At 47.2% G+C, this 19337-nt stretch overlaps 1 protein-coding gene across 1 annotated transcript in view; it reads left to right on the top strand.

The window, feature by feature from the left end:
* The window catches only part of LOC137422271 (uncharacterized), a 157930-nt gene that overhangs the window by 102657 nt on the left and 35936 nt on the right, over nt 1-19337 (top strand). Inside the window, exons 34-41 of the mRNA XM_078772642.1 lie at nt 6881-7114; nt 12073-12195; nt 12365-12417; nt 13571-13620; nt 14894-15027; nt 16561-16647; nt 17725-17766; nt 18043-18091. Of these exons, the coding sequence (XP_078628768.1) occupies nt 6881-7114; nt 12073-12195; nt 12365-12417; nt 13571-13620; nt 14894-15027; nt 16561-16647; nt 17725-17766; nt 18043-18091 (772 nt within the window). The remainder of the gene's footprint in view (nt 1-6880; nt 7115-12072; nt 12196-12364; nt 12418-13570; nt 13621-14893; nt 15028-16560; nt 16648-17724; nt 17767-18042; nt 18092-19337) is intronic.

Raw genomic sequence — 19337 nt, forward strand, 5'->3', positions numbered from 1 at the left:
CCTTCTTTTTGACCAGCACAACAGGTGACATCCAAGGACTTCCCGAGGGCTCGATCACACCTGCGTCGAGCATTTTTTCAACCTGCTCGTCAGCTTCCGCCCTCTTGCTCCAAGGGAGCCGTCGGGCGGCCTGACGAATAGGCCGGGCCTCACCGGTGTGGATCTGATGTTTCACCAGGCCCGTACGTCCAATATCCTCGGTGGACAGGGAGAAGAGGTCCAAATGGGACCCAACCAGTTTGTGCAAGGCCTCCCTCTGGGTACCTCCCAACTCTACGCTACTACGATTTACCATCTCGCAAATGGGATCGGGCCAATTCCTACTTGTTATTGAAGGCTCCCCCCGGGGTCGGCTCGGCTGGACGTTCTCGCCCCTCACTGTCGCGACTTCCTCAACTGGGGTGCAGCCAGCTACCCTCGTGCCCCTTACTATAGTGCGTGGTTCTGTACTCATATTTATTACTCGGACGGCCACTACCGGTCCGTCCGTTTTTACAAGGGTGCGGCCCACGATTAAACCCGGTATGGACTGCGCTGCCACCGGTTCGACCAGGCCGCAGGACTCCTGCCATGTTGGGCGAGCTGCCCACCGGGCCGGCACTATCGCCTCGGCCCTTCGGGGGATGGTCACGGCCTCGGAAGCCTCCAGCTCCGCTCTCTCGGCCGTGCTCACTCCCCCTAACGGCAGCTCTTCTACTCCCACCTGCAGGATCCCCCGGCACAAGTCGATTTTACAGCCGCTGGCAGTCAACAGGTCCAACCCTATTAAACATGGGTCGCACACCTCCGCCACCCAAACATCTATCTCCCTCCTTACCGACCCTAACTTGAGGGTCACAGAACCACGCCCTATGATCGGGGCCGTTACCCCGGTAGCAAGCTGCAAACTATAATTTTGCAGGCGCTGGATCTTATCCCAGCCACCTGCGCTCGAATCAAGGACCACAGGGCTGATGATAGTGGCGCTAGCTCCTGTGTCCACTACGGCGTCTACCCCCACGCCGGCAATTTTGCATCTAATTGTCAGGCTACCGGTTCCAATTTGGCCACAATAAATGACCTGTCGCGTCAATGAGGGCTCTCCTCCATCCTCTGCTGCCGAACACCGCCCTACGTGCCCGACACCTTCTAGTTTCCCGGGGTCTGGCGGGGGGGGGGGTGTCTGGGGTCGGCTAACCCGCTCCCCCCTGGGCGGAGTTGAGGACCTCAACTGCCGGGGATCATCCCGGCGCGTGGCTCGACAGTGCCGCGCCAGGTGACCCAGACGGTTGCAGGTATAGCACCTCACCTGATAAGGTGCTTGCCTCCGGAATTCCAAATTTCCCCCCCCTGTAGGTCCGAATTGGATTACCCGCTCGTGGTCCACTGCGGGCCACCTCCGGGGCCGCCTGCCATGGTCCAGGTCCCGCCAGGCGCTGGTCCACCAGCCTCCGGACCATGCCCGCCAGGTCAGGACCCACGTCGGGGGCGGGCCCCCTAAGGGGTCCGCCCTCTATCGGGGGTCCCACCTGGCGGACCGCCATTGCGAGACGCTCGCCCCCCCGGGCCAGGGGCCTCGCTGCTTCCCAACGGGCCGCAGCGTCAGCCGCCTGGCTCAGAGTCTGCGGGCGCCACATGGCGAGCTGTTGCCGGAGCTCAATATCCGGGAGGGCCTGGATAAAATGGTCCAGCGCCAGGCTTTCCCGGGAATCCGCTGCCATGCTCGCATGTGCGATCCCCACTGCGCGGCGAATGTCGTGGGCAAGTTCCCCGATGGCTTCCTGGGGCTTGCGCTTTCGCAGCGCGAGCTGAGCTTTAACAAGCTCGCTCTGCTGTTCTATGCCAAATCGATTAATTAGGGCGTCACGGAGGGCTGGCAGGGTGAGAGCACCCGCTGGTAATGCCGTCAGCACCTCCGCCGCCGCGCCGCGCAATGCGGCCACCAGGTGTACTCCACCTTCGTCCTCACCCCAACCGTTACCCTTACACACACAGTCGAACTGCGCCAGGTACGCGCGTAGATCACTCTTGCCGTCATACGGCGCGAGTGGGACCTTGTGGGACCACCTCGTATGCGAGTCGTTGCCCACCGGCCGGACCCCGTGCGTCGCCCCTTGCGGGGTCAGCGCGGGGCCGAACCGGCCGGGCCCCCACAGTACATTACCCCCAAGGGGCTCTCGTGCCTCCCCGGTCCCTCCAACAACTACCCCTGTTGGTGTCGATGCATGGGTCACACCTCCGCAACCCGCTACCCATTCCATACCACCACAACCTTGCTCACCCACACCTCGCACCTCTCGTTCCATACCCTCCGGACCAGCCATACACCTCACTCGTGGCCTCTCACGAACATCCGGGTCTATCTCGACCCCCAAGCTTATTAAATCACCTGGCGCATCATACGCACGACCATATTGGTCACCACTTACACCGCGTCCTCTTTCTCTTCGCTTCTCCTCCATCACCTGCGAATCCCTCATCCGGTTAATGAGCACATCATCACGATCCGAACACAGACTTTGGACCAATTATTTTACTTCCTCCTTTATCTCTTTCTTATCCTCTCTCCGTCGCTTCTTAATTTCGCTCACCCCTTCTTCCACTTCTTCTAATTTTTGCTTCATCTCCTTCATCTCTTCGTGCGCCCCTTTAAGTTCTTCCTCTAACTCCACTTAATTTTTTTCTATGTGCTCCCGCACCTCCCGCTCTTTAACCTCCATCACCTCTACCACCTTGTCCATTTTCCTCGTCAGGTCCTCATGTACCGTCTGACACTCTTTTTTAATTACCCCTACGTCCTTTTTCATCTCCTTCTGTGTCGATTTTAAACCCTCTATTACCGCTGTGTTCTTCTTTACCTGGTCCCCCAACTCCTTTTGTCCCACTGTCAGTTGTTCTACTCCCAGCGTCAACTCCTCTATACCCCCTTGCAGTTTTACAGTCCCCTTTCTCACCTCCGTCTCCATGCGCTCCTTACAGTGCCTCACCTCCTCGCGCACTCCTCCGACCTCCTCACTCACTCCTCTTCTGATCTCCTCTATCTGCTGCCCCATTTGGTTAACTTCCCTTTCCGCTTGGTCCCTCATGTCCCTCAATTTGCCTTCCATGGTGTTTTCTAACCCCTCTAACCCTTTTTGCATCCCTTCCATTTGATTCTCTTGAGCGGCCATTCTGTTTTCTACCCCCGTTAACCCCTCCTGTATTTCCCCTAATCTATTGTCCAATTTCCCAAATTTCTCGTCTAATCCCTTAAAATTATTGTCTAACCCCTCACTGGTACCCCTCGCTTCATCCCTCATTACCCCCATTTGGTTTCCCATTACCCCCAATTGCTCACTCCGAGCCCTCGCTTCGTCCCTCATTACCCCTATTTGGCCCTCCAATCGCTTACTATCAGCCCTCATTTGCTCACTATTCTGGGCCATAAGGGCCTTCATTTGTATTAAAAACAAGTTCAAATCCACCGGGGGCGCTGCCACGGTCGCGGGCGCGGTGACCAGCGAGGCGCCATTTTGTGCGTCTGCTACCCTCGCTGCTTCGCTCTCCTCACGTCCCTCATTTCCCTCAATTTGGTCCTGGACCGACCCTGCCTCACTCTCCACTACCGGACCCCAGCCGACTTGGTCTGCCATAGCGCGACTTTCAAAATTCGGGTTTTTTATTTCCGTATAACAAAATGAAATTTCGCCGTTATAATTTCGTCGAGCGCAGTAAACGCGCTCCGGATCAATTCTACCTCCCAAAGTTTGGGCCTAACAACGCAGTAAACGCGCTCCGGATCGATTCTACCTCCCAAAGTTTGGGCCTAACAAATTTAGTCCCGGGTCCGAATTCCACTCCTCGACACCAATTGTTACAGACGCGGTGGTGGATGTTAGTTTACCGAGCGGTTTGGTATGACCACGTCTGCACAAGTTACCCGATTATACTCGAACGTTGCCGAGTTGCGCTATGCTAGGTCAATGAAGGAAAAGACACACGGCTGGGTTTCAAATGACACGACACCAAGGGCTCAGTTCTCAAGACCTCCGGAGGAGGTTATATTAAGGCGGAAGGTTAGATTACAACTACAAGAGGGACATCATAGAAAGACAGGCACTTAGACACACTTATCTTATTCCCAACAGACGACAGATAAACGGGACAAAAGGCTGACTCACACGGGGATTGATGGCAAGGAAAGGCGGGTATCGATGGCTCCAGGTGCACCTGGGCTCAGGGCAGGATCGACCCGGTCCGGTCTAGAGATGCGGGGAGGTCGCAGCGCTCGGAGGTAGTGACTTGCTCTTCTTCAAGCTGGGGGCGCATCTGACGTCACGTCCGGTACGTGGCCGCGTATATCCGGCGGGGAGTGACACGCCCTCGGCTCGTTAGCTCCGCCCCAGATGGAATCGGCACGTTGCTTCTCATTGGGTGCGTGGGGGGGGGTTACTGGCTCCGCCCCTGACGAGGAGCTGACAGCCAGCCCCTTCGTGGTAACGCCGTGGAGCGCATGGTCATGGCGGGTAACCGAGCCGGTGTGAGGACGCACACTCCCCGCACGCCGCGCCCCTCTGTTGTTGTAGTCGTAGTTGTAGTTGTTGTTGTTGTTGTTGTTTGGGGAAGAAGACGGGAGGAGGCATGGGAAGGTCCTAAACTCACTACTGGTGCCATATAATCACATTCTGGTGCAACGAAGAGTCGGAATTAATGGAAACGAGTCCTTAACTGACATAGACTAAGAATAACTAGCAAGATGTCCGAAAGTTGTCTACGTGAGATGCGGTGGACCTGGGCACGACATTTAATGGGGGAAAAAGGGGAAGGTCGGTTCTACAGAGTGTTATTTACAGGCAATGGGACTAGGGAATGGGGGATTGGGGATAGTTGGGGAATATTGGGGAAATAGGGGAATATTTACAAGCGGATATGGAGGCCAAATTCCATATTCGCAACATAACCCCTAACATAACCCCTCCTGTAACATAACATAACCTGTAACATAACATAACAACATAACCCCTCCTGTATTACATTTCAGCCCGATCCGTTGAAAAATGGCTGACGTAGGCGACCATTTTGTTTTTGGTCATGAAAACGATGTTAACACTCTCGCGTCCACAAATATTAACAGATTTTGATCAAACTTAGAATGTTTAACCCTTACCACACAAGGTAGGTTGCTATTGCATTCCAACCCCATCTGTCGCAAAATGGCCGCCATAGGCCGCCATATTGTTTTCAGCTCCGAAACGACGTTGAGACTTTAACGTCCACAAATATTTATGGATTTTGATCCAGCTTGGCATGTGAGACCCGACCTACTTTAAAGTTGTCCAGTTAGTTCAGTTGAGTTCTGCTTCCCTGGAAGCTCTAGTCTTACCTTTCCATCACACCAAGAGCCTGATTATATGTGCCTATATACTCTTCCATCCCTAATCTCTGTCCACACAGAACACTTCATTCACTCCCTGCTTCAGGTCGCCCTTTTCTCTTGATATAATATTGTCCTTTACCAAGATTGCGACACTTCCTCAGATTTTCTCTTTCCTTTCACACCTCTACATATTGTGACCTTCAATTCCTGTCATTTAGCTCAACCAAGTCTCACTTCCTGCGACTCTCTCGTTTGTACTCCTCGCTATCTACTCTCGCCTCCACTTCCTCCATATTATGTAAACTCAATCAAACTTGACATGCAGCATCCTTACCCCAAGGACCAGATTGGTATTACATTTCAGCCCGATCCATTGAAAAATGGCTGACGGAGGCGACCATTTTGTTTTTGGTCATGAAAATGATGTTAACACTCTAGCGTCCACAAATATCAACAGATTTCACTATCTGCCATGATCTTTCCTGGGAAAACCACATTTCAAATCTGACCTCCAAAGCCAGTCGCCGACTGGGCATCCTCCGTCGTGCGAAGTCCTTCCTTGGCACACCTGAGCTCCTCACCACATACAAGGCTTTCATCCGCAGCTCAATGGAATACTGCTCTCCCCTCTGGGCTGGTGCTCCTGCCTCACACCTAGCTCGTCTTCACGCTGTTGAAAGCAAAGCATTCAGAATCATTGGAATCTCCCACGATGAAGCTAACTCCAAGGGCCTCTCACTCACTCACTCACCGCAGGCAGGTTGGTGGTCTTTCCGTCTTCTACTGACTCCTCTCTGGCGTTGCCCCCCCAGCTCTCTCTGGGCTCTGTCCCGCAAATATTCCTACAGGTCGCACAAGATCTGCCTGCAACCCTCTTATGGTTAAACTGCCAAAATCAAGACTCTCTGCTCACCTTCACTCCTTCATTCCTCTTTTCTCCCACCTCTGGAACAAACTCCCTCACTCTCTTCAATCCCACTCCACCCTCCAGGTCTTTAAAACAGCTGTTCACCACCATCTCTTATCTTCCCCCATCCAAAACCTTGATCTTTTCTATCCCCGATAATGTCACCCCAATTCCACTTTTTGAAATACCAACTTCTGTCCTGGAAGTCCTTGGTGTCCTTGTGTTTTATACTTCTCCCACCCCCCCCCCCACCCCCCTTTCCACGCCTCCTCCCCCCAAGCCCTCTCCCTCCCACACATCTCCCTGCTCTTAAATGTTGTGTGCTCTCAAGTGTTTGTGTGCTTCCAATTCTCTTGTCTTCCGCTCCCTCTTTTTATATATTTTGTTTGTCTGGTCGATTTGTTTGTGAAGTAAATGTCAGCTCTTTCACGAGCCTCGATTCAGTATACAAAAAAAAAAAAAAAAAAAACCTGATTGAAATTGGTAGAGGATGTTTTTTTAAAAAGTTTTGTCTTTCTCGAATTTTTTGTCCTGCTGGCCTGGCCCATCGCATTTAAATTTGCATCTTTCCTTCACAACATAATTTATCATCAAGGGTTTTATGGTTTTTAACATATTGATTTATGTTTATTCTCCAGACAGAAAACGTGCTTTACAGCAACAAGGGGATTGTGAAGGTGATCGACTTTGGCAGTTCCACACTTTTCATACATCGGCAAAAATTGTATGATGTCTGTGGCACACCGAGCTGCAGGGCACCAGAGATGACAGAGCATGGCTACGAAGGTCCCCCGGTCGATGTGTGGGCACTTGGCATCCTCTTCATGACATTATTTGGTGGACTTCAATTTGATGGACGTAATATTATTGAAGTGAGTATTGTTTATAATGGTGTCATGATAATTAATATGGTGTGAAGTAGATGCTGATGCTAAGGGTGTGTTGCGTGAAGGGAGTCTTGAGTATTTCACATGCAGTGCCTTGAGAAGATATTCATACCACTTGACTTTTTCACATTTTGGTGTGTTGCAGCCTGAATTTAAAATGGATTAAATTCACATGTTTTGTCACTGATCCACACATAATACCCCATAATGTCAATGTGGATTTAAAAAATAAATATTTTTTACAAAATAATTTAAATTGAAAAGCTGAAATTTCAACAAGAAGACGTCATGCGGAGCACGATGCTTGCAAAATCCACCCCCACCCCAAGAAAAAAAATTCCATTGATATAGCAAATTGCCCATTTCATCAAGATTAAAATTGACAATCTTGATCAAAGCTCGGGTCAACAGGAAGAAAAGTGATGATTTTGTAAGGTTGACCTTGAGTTGACCTTTGACCTTTTGACCTCAAAAATATTTAGTGACTGTGCAAATGCTGTTCAATTTTCAAGTCAATCGGATGAAAATTGGTGATTTTCGAAATTTGACCTCTGTTGACCTTTGACCTATGTTGACCGTTTGGCCTATGATGACCTTTTGGCCTATGTTGACCTTTTGGCCTATGTTGACCTCAAATATACTTGGTTGAAATCAGTGACCAGATATGCAAGTCCTCTTCAGATTTCAAGGCAATCGGATGAAAATTGAGGATTTTAGAAATTTGGCAAACTTCGTGACCTTTGGCCTATGTTGACCTTTTGACCCCAACAATAGCCTTCTCAATTGAGACGACCTATACAACTTGGTGAAGTTTCATGACGATCGGTTTCGAATTGTGACCTGTAGGCCTGTGACAAACAAACAAACAGACAGACAGACAGACAGAACCACAAACGCAACCGACAAATATGCTTGAAAAATCTTAGATTTTTCAAGTAATAAGTATTCAACCCCTTTGCTATGATACTCCACATTGAGCTCATGTGCATACAATTTCCTTTGATTGTCCTTCAGATGTCTCCACAACTTGATTGCTGTACACCCATGACTAATTCAATTGATTGGACATAATTTCAAAAGAAACACACCTTTCTATATAAGGTCCCACAGCTGACAGTGCATGCCATAGCAGAAACGCGACTATGAAGTCCAATAAACTGTCTGTAGATTTCTGAGATATAATTATTGAGGAGGCATAGATCTGGGGAAGGATATAAAACTATTTCTGTATTAGAGTGTTGAGAGTTCCCAAGAGCACAGTGAGCTCCATGAGGAAATGGAAAGAATATGAAACTACCCAGACTCTTCCGGGGTAGTCCCTTGTTGTCCGACCAAACTGAACAACCCAGCAGGATTGACCTTTGTCAGAGAGGTGAGCAAGAACTTCCAGGGAAGCAGAACTCAACTGAACTGACTGGACAACTTTAAATTAGGTCAGTTGTCTGCACTAGATTTGACTTAAATGAAAAGCCAACAACCTTGTGTAATAATTTTAAGGTCCTTGTATCCTTATACTTGTCCTTGTTTTACAATTGATACAATGTTACACTTTGCAACAATGTTGCAGAAATATAGTTGTGTAGATAAAAGGAAACGGGTGTAATTCGCTTTCAAAGTCACCCACCCCCACATCTTGTCCCAGTGAACATACCCACAAAACGTCGCAAGTGTATATTTAAGTGACGTCAGAAGAAATTGTGGGGACATTTTCCTACATGCCTCCTGCGCCTTTGCTACCTCTTTCTTTGCAGCCTTCCTGGCTGCCTTATAACTTTCATGCTCTGCTGTTTCTGCTCCCGTACCCTTCGCCTTCTGCCACTCCTTGAACTTCTTCCTCTTCTCGTCAATCCTCTTTCCAACTTCATCATCCCACCACCATGTTTCCGAGTGCCTCGGTGGTCCTTTTGTCCATCCACATACCTCACCAACAGCTCCCAACAGACTAGCTTTCATTGACATCCAACCACTTTCAAGCTCAACCACATCATCCTCGACACTACTCAGCCTCTCTTTTAATGCCTCCCTTACTGTCACCTCTTTCAACCTCCACACCTTCATTCTCGGTTGGTACTTCACCCGCCGAGCTCTCCTCGCACCTTTCACCCTTACGTCGCAGACAACCAAGTGGTGCTGTGAAACAGCCTCCTCCCCCGGGATCACCTTTGTGTCCCGGAGGTGCCCCCTATCTCGCATACGCACCATCAGGTAGTCAACGGTTGTCGTCGACCCACCTGACGTGTATGTAACAAGCTTATTATCCTCTTTCTGGAACTGAGTATTACAAATCAACAAATCAGCTCCATCAGCAAACTCCAAAATCGTTTCACCTTCTCCATTTCTCACACCATATCCGTAACCCCCATGAACTCTGTCAAAACCATCCATACTCCTTCCCACATGTCCATTTAGGTCTCCTCCTACCACAACAACTTCCTCATCTTTCACGTTTTCCATCAGCTTCTCTATCGCACACCAGAACTTGTCCTTCTCTTCATCGCTTCGACCAACCTGCGGAGCACATCCCGAGATGACGTTCACCAATAGCTTTCCAATCATCATTTTCACCATCATCAACCTATCACTCACTCTAGTCACACTCACCACACTGTCTACAAACTCCTCAGAAAACAGGACACCAACACCATTCACGCCCTCCAGGCACCCTTGCCACACAAACTTGTATTTCTGTCCCTGCCTAGTGCCTACCCTTCACCATTCTCACACCACTTCCCTTCCATCTCGTCTCTTGCACACAACATATGTCCACTCTTCTTCTGACCTATACTTCCACCACTTCTCCTGATCTCCCTGTCATTGTCCCTACATTCCATGTCCCAAACCTCAGAAACCGATCTCCACTTCGGGCTGCACCCTGCCCACATGTAGTTGTAATTGTCATGGTTCTCCTTTTGAGGCAATGTTTTTATGGCCGGATGCCCTTCCTGACGCCAACCCTCTTAGTCGCCTCTTACGACACGCAGGGATACGGCGTACCTATTCTTATCCAGGGTACACACTGGGAAACGTTTAAAACATGGAAATTCTGGGGGGGGGGGGGGGGGGGGGGGTTGGGGTGGGGCGGCTTCAGCATCACGTCTGCGGTTTAAACATTTTAAAATAAATATTTAAACAAAACCATGAAAAACAATCTGGGAAAAGTCTCTAAGTGAGAACGTGGATTTGAGAAAGCAGGAGCAGAGGTGAAAGAAAAACGAGATATAGGGGGCGGGGCACAAGTCGAGACGAGGAGGCGTCACGAGACACCAGGCCGCACGAGGCGCACGAGGCGCACGAGGCGCGAACAAAGAAACGACTAATTACACACAAATTTGCAACAACTACAAAACCAAAACCAAATAGAAACACACAATAACACATACACAACAAAATACGCAGCGGAAATTTGACAAAGAAACGAATGGGAAGAACGGGAACGAACGGGTTCCATGCGAAGTAGTGACATGGGCATTGAGGAAGTTAGGAGTGGAGGAATGGTTGATCAGAGTAGTGTTGGCAATGTACGAAAGAGCGCGCGCAGCTGTAAGGACGAAGGACGGGAACAGTGGTGAGTTTGAGGTGAAGGTGGGAGTGCATCAGGGGTCAGTACGAAGTCCACCACTATTTGTAGCTGTGATGGAGGTGCTGGCTTGGAATGTAAAGGAGGGTTTACCTTGGGAGTTGTGTGGAGATGCTCTGGTGTTGATTGCGGAAAGTAGGGATGGACTGAAGGAGAAGATGAATAAGTGGAAGGAATGTATGGAGACAAAATGTCTGAAGGTGAATATCGTAAAGACGAAGGTGATGGCAAGTGGTAAAGCATGTGGTGAGGTGCAAAGAAATGAGAAGTGGCCCTGTGCTGTGTGCAGGAAGGGTGTCGGAGTGAACTCCATTCAATGTAAAATGTGCGCTGAGTGGGTTCATCAAAAATGTAGTGGTCCGAGACGGTCATTAACCAGTGTGGCAGCCACATTCAAGTGTAAGGTGTGCACAGATGGAGCTGCCGATGTTGGAAATGTTGAGTTGGATCTTGGAGACGGCGTGAAGCTGGAAGGTGTGAAAACATTTTGTTACCTTGGAGACATGCTGAATGGAGAAGGTGGATCAGACTCGGCAACGGTTGCTCGAGTGACATGTGCATGGAAGAAGTTTTGGGAACTGAGTGGTGTGCTGATGAGGAGGGGAGTGTCGTTGAAGCTGAATGGAAACGTGTGTGCTGCATGTGTGAGAAGTCTTATGATTTATGGGATCGAGACATGGGTAATGAATGTAGAGCAGCAAGGGAGGCTGGAAAGGGTGGAAATGCGTTTTGGTTCAGTGGATGTGCGGAGTATCGTTGAGAGAGAGAGAGGCAGACAAATGATGAATTGCGAAAGATGATGGGAATAGAGCCTGTGATGGATGCTGTGAAGAGAAAAAGGTTGAGATGGTTTGGTCATGTGTTGAGGAAGGATGAAAGTGACTGGTTGAGAAGAGTGATGGAAATGAATGTCGAAGGACGTGGAGGACGGGGAAGACCGAGAAAGACTTGGCTAAAGATGGTCGAAAAAGAAATGCGGCGAGGGAGTTAACAAGGGGAGATGCAGAAAATAGGGCAAAATGGAGAAGATTGTCATGGGGCCCGCAAGGCTAACCCCAGCTCTAGCAGGGGAAAAGGCATTAAAATGCCTGGTTGTTGTTGTTGTTGTTGTTGTTGTTGTTATTGTTGTTCAGATATCCAATTATTGAGGGGAGAGCGTTTCTTTTTCGGCGAAGAAAATACTTTTGTGTTGCACACCATAACTTATTTGATGAATGAAAATGTATTTTATGAGTTTTGAATCGAACCTTTATCATTGCATCATTGAGTGCTTGTTGGGAATATGCTTATTATGCAAATGTAGGTATTAGATTGCGATGATTGTTTCGGATTCGGACACAAATACACTTGTTTTGCTTCTTTGCAGATGTCATATGACAAGGCTGACTTCAAAGTGGGAAACAGTCCGCCAACCCTTGCAAGGGAAACATTGGTTTCCCTTCTGACTGCGATGCTTCGGAAGCGTCCATTGCAGAGGCTCACGATGACGGTGAATTATTGATAGTTTTCAACTGCAGTGTTTTATTTGCACGGACAAGAATGTTCTCACATGCTTGGGTTACTGACCTCTTCTTATTGTGGTTAAAATGCAAATGCTCATCAGTGGAGGTGTTTCCTGACTATTTATATTTGATTCCAACACATCCATTGTTTTGCAGGAGATTGGGAACCACACCTGGTTCAAGGAATATAAGCCGGTGGAGTTTTTACGGTAACTGACACTCCTTTTGTTCTCTTTTTACATTTACCAATCTTATTGTTTCTTTGCAAAATGGAGTCTCTTGGAAGAGTTTTGACGAGAAGGAGTGGGGTCCCCCACGGGGTACTTCGGCTTGTTCCCTGCTGTTACGAATTCATGTGAATTACTATTCAGGTCTTTGCTTATCAATGTGTAGTCGATTAAAGGTTGTTGTGATTAAAGGGTCAGGAGCCCTTCTGGGAAAAAGGAGACCGGAAACGGAAGGAAAAAGACACGAGGTCCGGGAGAAGCGACGATCTTCTTCCTCTTCTTCCTCGCCGAGCTCCGAGGCGAGGGTATCGATATTGAGCAGCGTCTGACGCTGCGTTGGAAAACCCGTCTGGCGAAAGGAATTACCCCTTGACACATCAAGTTGCCGTGGGTTCGTGCACGGAACCAAGCGTCCTACACAGTTCGCCTCACCGTCTACAAGGACGCGTACGGGTCGCACCGTGGGCCTCGCGCGCTGGACAAGCCGCGCGTTGCTTTGCCCGCTTTGCTTGGCAAGGAGGTGTGCGCTGCAACCGTTGTTCCCGGTACGTGACGTGCACGTTTGGGAGCACGTCCGCCCGGGGTTCGTTCAACCGCCCGTGTGCGGAGAAGCCGACCATCATCTTGGTCAGGAGGGGCCCAGAGACATTGTGAGGGACAGAGACCAAAGGGGTCGTGAGTACCCAAGGGGTCGGGAGTGGGGAAAGGGGACACATATGTAAGATGGCCATCTTAGTGATTGATTGTTGATTGTGGATGGTTGTTGATTCCTTGGGGGAATATATTATTGCTTACTCTGGATCCTTGGTGTGGGGTTTCTTATTGACTGGAATTCATATTGATTGCGTTATGAAAGCGTATAAATCATATATCTTTCTGGCGGGGTGCCTCCCACGGTCCGGAGGTCACCGAGACCAGGTAGTCACCGGGAGGACCACGTAACACCTGCCCATATGTAATTGTAATTGTCATGGTTCTCTTTTTGAGGCAATGTTTTTATGGCCGGATGCCCTTCCTGACGCTAACCCTTTTAGTCGCCTCTTCCAACACGCAGGGATATGGTGTACCTATTCTAAACCGGAGTACACACCGGGTGACATTTCTGACAGCTTTTCAAAATCTTTATTTTCTGCAGGAATGCTGAGCCTCAAGTCGCAAATGGATCTGTTGAGGAGCCGCTAACTGGTGAGTCTGAATGAGAATTAATCTTTTCACAAAATATACACATTTCCAAGTCCAATAAAAGAGACCTGAAAATGTTTTGTTGTTGTTTTCTCTATTTTTGAATTTGCTTGTGGTGGCTGCTTGTTCCGCATGACAGTGACACAAACAACTTCTTCTCATCACAGTAATATTTCCCGTGCATGCTCCAAACTTTTTGTTTTTATCCTCCAGTCACGCCATGGCAGTGTTTTAGCAGCTTCACTTGGTCACAGGTGTAACTTTAATGCAGAGGGACCCAATGTGTAATATTTGGCTGAGCTGAGCATCACCTCAACAATACAAAACAATACTGATTGGTAATATTGATGGAAGAGGAGGAAGGCAAGGATTAAAATGGGTGAACAAGATGATGGAATAGATGAGGAAGTTAAAGATCGAGCTGCTGGATCGACATTTGAATGGCGTTCCGTTAGAAGCAACCTCTGGATCGGAGACGGTACCAGATGATGGTGACAGTGCAAATCAATTTCAATGAAAATGTAAGACGACATGATCATTGAGGTGGAGGAAACGTTGAAAGGAAGCAAGTGATAGGTTTGGGTTGGGAAAGGTTAATGCGGTTCATAAAGATCATGGTCATGAGGATGGATGCCGTGAGATGATGCTTAAACTGGGTGTCCCATGTGCCGGCATGAGGTGGTGAGCATTAAAAAAATCACATGGTGACCTTCGCCAAGAGTCGAGGAGCGATCACTGGCACCTTGGACAAATTCCAAATTCCTGCCATAACCGGGAGAGGCCATTGCATCAGCAGTATGTCCGCCTTCTCAGCCAATGGTGCCTGCTGCTCCACAGTCTTGTGCTAAGTATGAACATGGCAGAAGACTGCTTTGTTTGATTCTAAAATATGAATCCCTTTTATATCCATCTATAAATGCAAATTTGCCTTCATTATTATTGTCCAAGACACCCGGTGTGTACCCCGGTTTAGAATAGGTACACCGTATCCCTTCGTGTCGTAAGAGACGACGAAAAGGGTTGGCGTCAGGAAGGGCATCCGGCCCTAAAAACATTGCCTCAAAAGGAGAACCATGACAATTACAACTACAAATGGGCAGGGTACAGCCCGAAGTACCCCGTGGGGGACCCCACTCCCCCACTCCCCCACTCCCCCAATCAATGAGAGTGATGTCATTTCTTCAATGCACACACAACTGAACTTGGTGATATTTTGTTCATTGATCTTTTTCTCTCACAATATCTGTTTTATGTTCATTTTTCCTCTTCTTTCCAGAATCTTCTCTCCATGATGAAGATGATGAGGTTGCTGTCAGTCCCAACTTTCAGGGATTTTCTTTCCCTCATGGTGAACATGATGAGAATACTTTCAGGATTGAGGATGAAGAGTTCAATGTGGGGCAGGTTGTGGTAAGAAAGACATTCAATTACCTATTTACAGTAATAGCTCGGTTTGCGCCGGGGATGTGTTCCTGAAAAGTGCGATCATCAAAACGACGTAAATCAAAACAAATTTTGTGCCTCCGCCGACGAAGTCTGTCCGAATGACCATCTGTACGTTTGTGCATCCGTCCGTGATAGGATTTTGTTACCACGTTAATTTGAGAAGGGCTGAAGGGATCTTCGTCAAACTTGGTGTAGGTATGTATAATGAGTTAAAGATTAACTGATTCGATTTTCAGGTCAAGAGGGCATAGGTCAGAGGTCATGTTTGGTAAAATATCCTGTTTTCGCAATAACTTGTGAACCAGTGATGTGATTCTGCCCAAAATTGATGTAAGTACATATTATGATGCTAAGATGAAATTATTTGATTTTGGCGTCAAGAGTTCAAAGGTCAAAGTCTGTGATAGGTCTATAACTTGAGAATGACTGAAGCTATCTAATTCAAACTTGGCAGAGGTATGTATAATGACACAAAGATTAACTGATTAGATTTTCTGGTCAAGAGGTCAAAGGTCACAGGTCATGTTATGTAAAAATTATGTTGCTGCACCAACTCGTATTAACTGCATTATGTTGCTGCACCTCTATATCTCCAAAAAGCGCTGCATAGAAAAGATTGAGACATGGCTCATTGCAAAGACCTCTCCATGGGTAATAACATATGTTAACTAGATGGTATTCATAGAATACTTACCCTGCGCAGTCAACTTGGTGCGAGCCAACTCTTCTGTTTTTGAACATTTCTTTTCTTTGATGCAATATGGCTGCCAGACCATGTGAGCGATGACATCATAAATTTATATTCTCGAATATAATTGTTGCATAAATCAAGCTCAATACATATCAAACTGATCAGACTAAGCATTGTCCCTGTCGAATTATGACGTCATAATCATGGCACCAATGACATCGTTAACACCGATTCCCCATATGGAGTTCTTTACAATGAGCCATGTTTCAATTGTTTCCATGCAGCGGTTTTGGAGATATGGAGGTGCAGAAAAATTATAACGTTGCTAACAATGAGCGGAAGGATAAGTGTTGTATTTGTCGAATCATGACGTCATAATGAAGGCACCGAAGACATCATCATTAACAAATCTTATTCTCCATGGGGAGTAGTTGACAATGAGCCGGGTCTCAATTTTTTCCATGGAGTAGTTTCAGAGATTTTGAGGTGCGAAGTTTTTTCCAAGATGGCGCCTGCAGCACTTGACCTATGGCGTCATAATAATCATTAAAATATTATAAACGGGGAGGCCCTCCCAAGGTGAAAATTTCATGTCAATCGGACCAACGGTTGCCGAGAAAAAGAATTTTTAAAATGCAGACACGGCACACACGTACGTACGTAAATGAATGCTTAACCACGCTTTTGGCTTTGTGAGCGCAGGGTAATGATGATGTCATAGGTGCCTCATTCCGGTTGTATGATTTTATGTTCTATTTTATTTCAGAAGCACTGTTGTGATGCTCCATTTTTGCCTTTGTTTTCAGTTCGGGAAGTGGGAGGTTATCTCGAAAATTGGAGAAGGAAGAAATGGATTCGGTTACAAAGTAAAGAATGTCAACTCTTCAGAAGAGGTACAAGCTTGTGATATGCTTCCTGTGTCTTCATTTCACTTTCTGGGAGATGTAACAGCTCGTGGTAGAGTGTGATAGAACACAGAACAGAACACGGTGGAAAATACAGATAGCAGGGTAGAGGGACACGGCAGAGAGAAACATGGAAGAAGGATGAGAGCAAAGGGATCGGGAAATTCTCCTGCATCTGAATGCATCTTCTCTATTTCTGATGAGATGAACGAAGCTTTTTGTTTTGACTTGCAGGCTCCACATCCCCAGTAGAAGATTACATCATCGATATGATTACACTGTACAAATTATGTGTAATCTGTGACAGGTGATGGATGTGTGTCAGAAATCTCACCAAAATAATGGGGAAATCCACTGGATACAAAGTCGAGGGGGCTTCTTCATTCCTACCATTGCTTTTTCTTTTCGTTTTTTCCCCCAATTAACACTTTGATGCCCCTCACTGCCCCAAACTTTCTTCGACTCCCTCATTCCTTGTACGTCAATGTTTTGTCCTTCTCCCAATTCCGACCACATGACTAGATTCACTTCTGGTGTGTTGATGTAATTGTTTACCGATTCCCCTTTTTATCCCCCGTCTATTTGAAGTTGTTCCTTTCTGTCATTTGTCTCCGGCGTTGACTTCAGTATAAACAGATGTTGTAGCGACCCATGGGTCCCCCGAAGCTCGAGACCAGCAACATAATCTCCTTGCCCAAGCCGGTGACGGAACCGGCGGACAAACCGCGGCGCCGACGTTATAATTGCTTGCACCTGTCGGTCACATGACCACCAAAGCGTGCCTCGCCTGAGAGGCGTGGCTTTGGTTCTGACGTATGCTTTTTGGCTTGGATTATATGTATGCGAACCTGATAAACGGGCTTTCAGAGTTCCCAAGTTGATTATACAATAAACATCTTCTCGGACGAGTTTGTGTCTTGTCTGTCACTTCGTCCGTCTCAAGCAGGAGCGCTGCTCCTTCAATGTAATAATTGTTTATCACGACACAACAATGTCATATGTTTTACTCATTTTCCCACATTGCAACTGAGATGTTTAAATACAATCTCTTGTCGCCTCTTTCAGGTTGCTTTGAAGAAGGCAAAATCTGTGCACGCTTCAATAGGAGTAAGTTTGTGTTCACATGGATATCGTGGTGTTTTTAACTGTTAAACTAACAACGCAGTTTAACTTACCCCTGAACTGTCCTAGTCGAACCTTTATCTGTGAAACATCTTCGTCTCTTGCCCCCTGAGACTGTGCGTCTGTGTTTGAGTTACAATCTTGTGGTTATTGTGATGGTGTGACTTAACCTTAATCCACCTTATTGAAGGAATTTGTATAATTTTCTCTCTCTTCTCTCCTTTCGTTTTTTTTTTTTTTTTTTTTTTTTTTTTTTTGCAGTTCTGCCATGAAGCTTCGATAATGGAGGAGCTAGATCACCCAAACATTAGTAAGTATGGATATCACTGAAACTTAATGATGTCTGAGTGTAATAGAATACAATAATAGAAAAATAATATGAATGCCTCGAATGAAATACACCTCTTTATATCAATCAACTTCATGACTTCAAGAAGGAATTTGATCATGTTTATAGAGCAAGCCTGTGGAAGATGCTGAGATCTTATGGAATTGCACAGAAGATGATGACTGATAAGCAAATTCTATTAACACTTTGAATGTACACTCCCAGTCAAAAGTTTTAGAACACCTCAATTTTTCCAGTTTTTATTGAAATTTAAGCAATTCAAGTCCAGTGAATAACCTGAAATGGTACAAAGGTAAGCAGTAAACTGCTCGAGGTTAAAAAAAGTTTCGGTTCGCAAAAACGGGAAAATAATGTAAATTACACGGTTATATTGTAAAAAAAAAGGTCTTCAGAGAACAAGTAATGGATTAACAATTTACAGATGTTCTGCAGCAATGAAAGTCAACTCAGCCTTGAAAGTTGATGCAAACAATTCCTTCGAGCTGCAGGTTTGACAGGTGGAGTGGCAGTAAGAAAGTCATTGCTAAGATGGCAAAATAAGAAAAAGGCTTTCCTGGGCCATGAAGCACCGCCAGTGCACTACTGAAGACTGGAAGAAGGTCTTGTGGACCGATGAATCAAAATTTGAAATCTATGGTTCATCACACAGGGTTTTTGTATGCCGTTGACTCGGCGAAAGGATGGTTCCTCAGTTTGTGACACCAACTGTCAAACATGGAGGAGGAAGCTTGATGGTCTGGGGCTCTTTTGCTGGATCCAGAGTCGGCGACTTGCACAGAGTGACTGGCACCCTGAAACAAAAGGGCTACCACAGCATTTTGCAGCGCCATGCAATACCCTCTGGTATACTTCCCGGTGTGTACCCCAGTTTAGAATAGGTACACCGTATCCCTGCGCATCTTAAGAGGTGACAAAGGGTTGGCGTCAGGAAGGGCATCCGGCCATAAAAAAAAACATTGCCTCAAACAGGGAACCATGGTTGTCATGGGGCCCGCAAGGCTAACCCCTGCTCTAGCGGGGAAAATGGCCTAAAAACGATCCATTCATTCATTCATTCATACGCCGAGTTGGTCAGGGGTTCATCCGACAGCAAGATAATGACCCTAAACACACCTCCAGGCTATGTCAAAACTACCTTTGAGGAAAAGAACAAGACGGGAGGCTTCAAATCATGGAATGGCCAGCACAGTCTCCAGACTTAATCCCC

Source organism: Myxine glutinosa, chromosome 2 (genome assembly GCF_964187855.1).
Source record: "Myxine glutinosa chromosome 2, kmMyxGlut1.1, whole genome shotgun sequence".
NCBI classification, from domain to species: Eukaryota; Metazoa; Chordata; class Myxini; order Myxiniformes; family Myxinidae; genus Myxine; species Myxine glutinosa.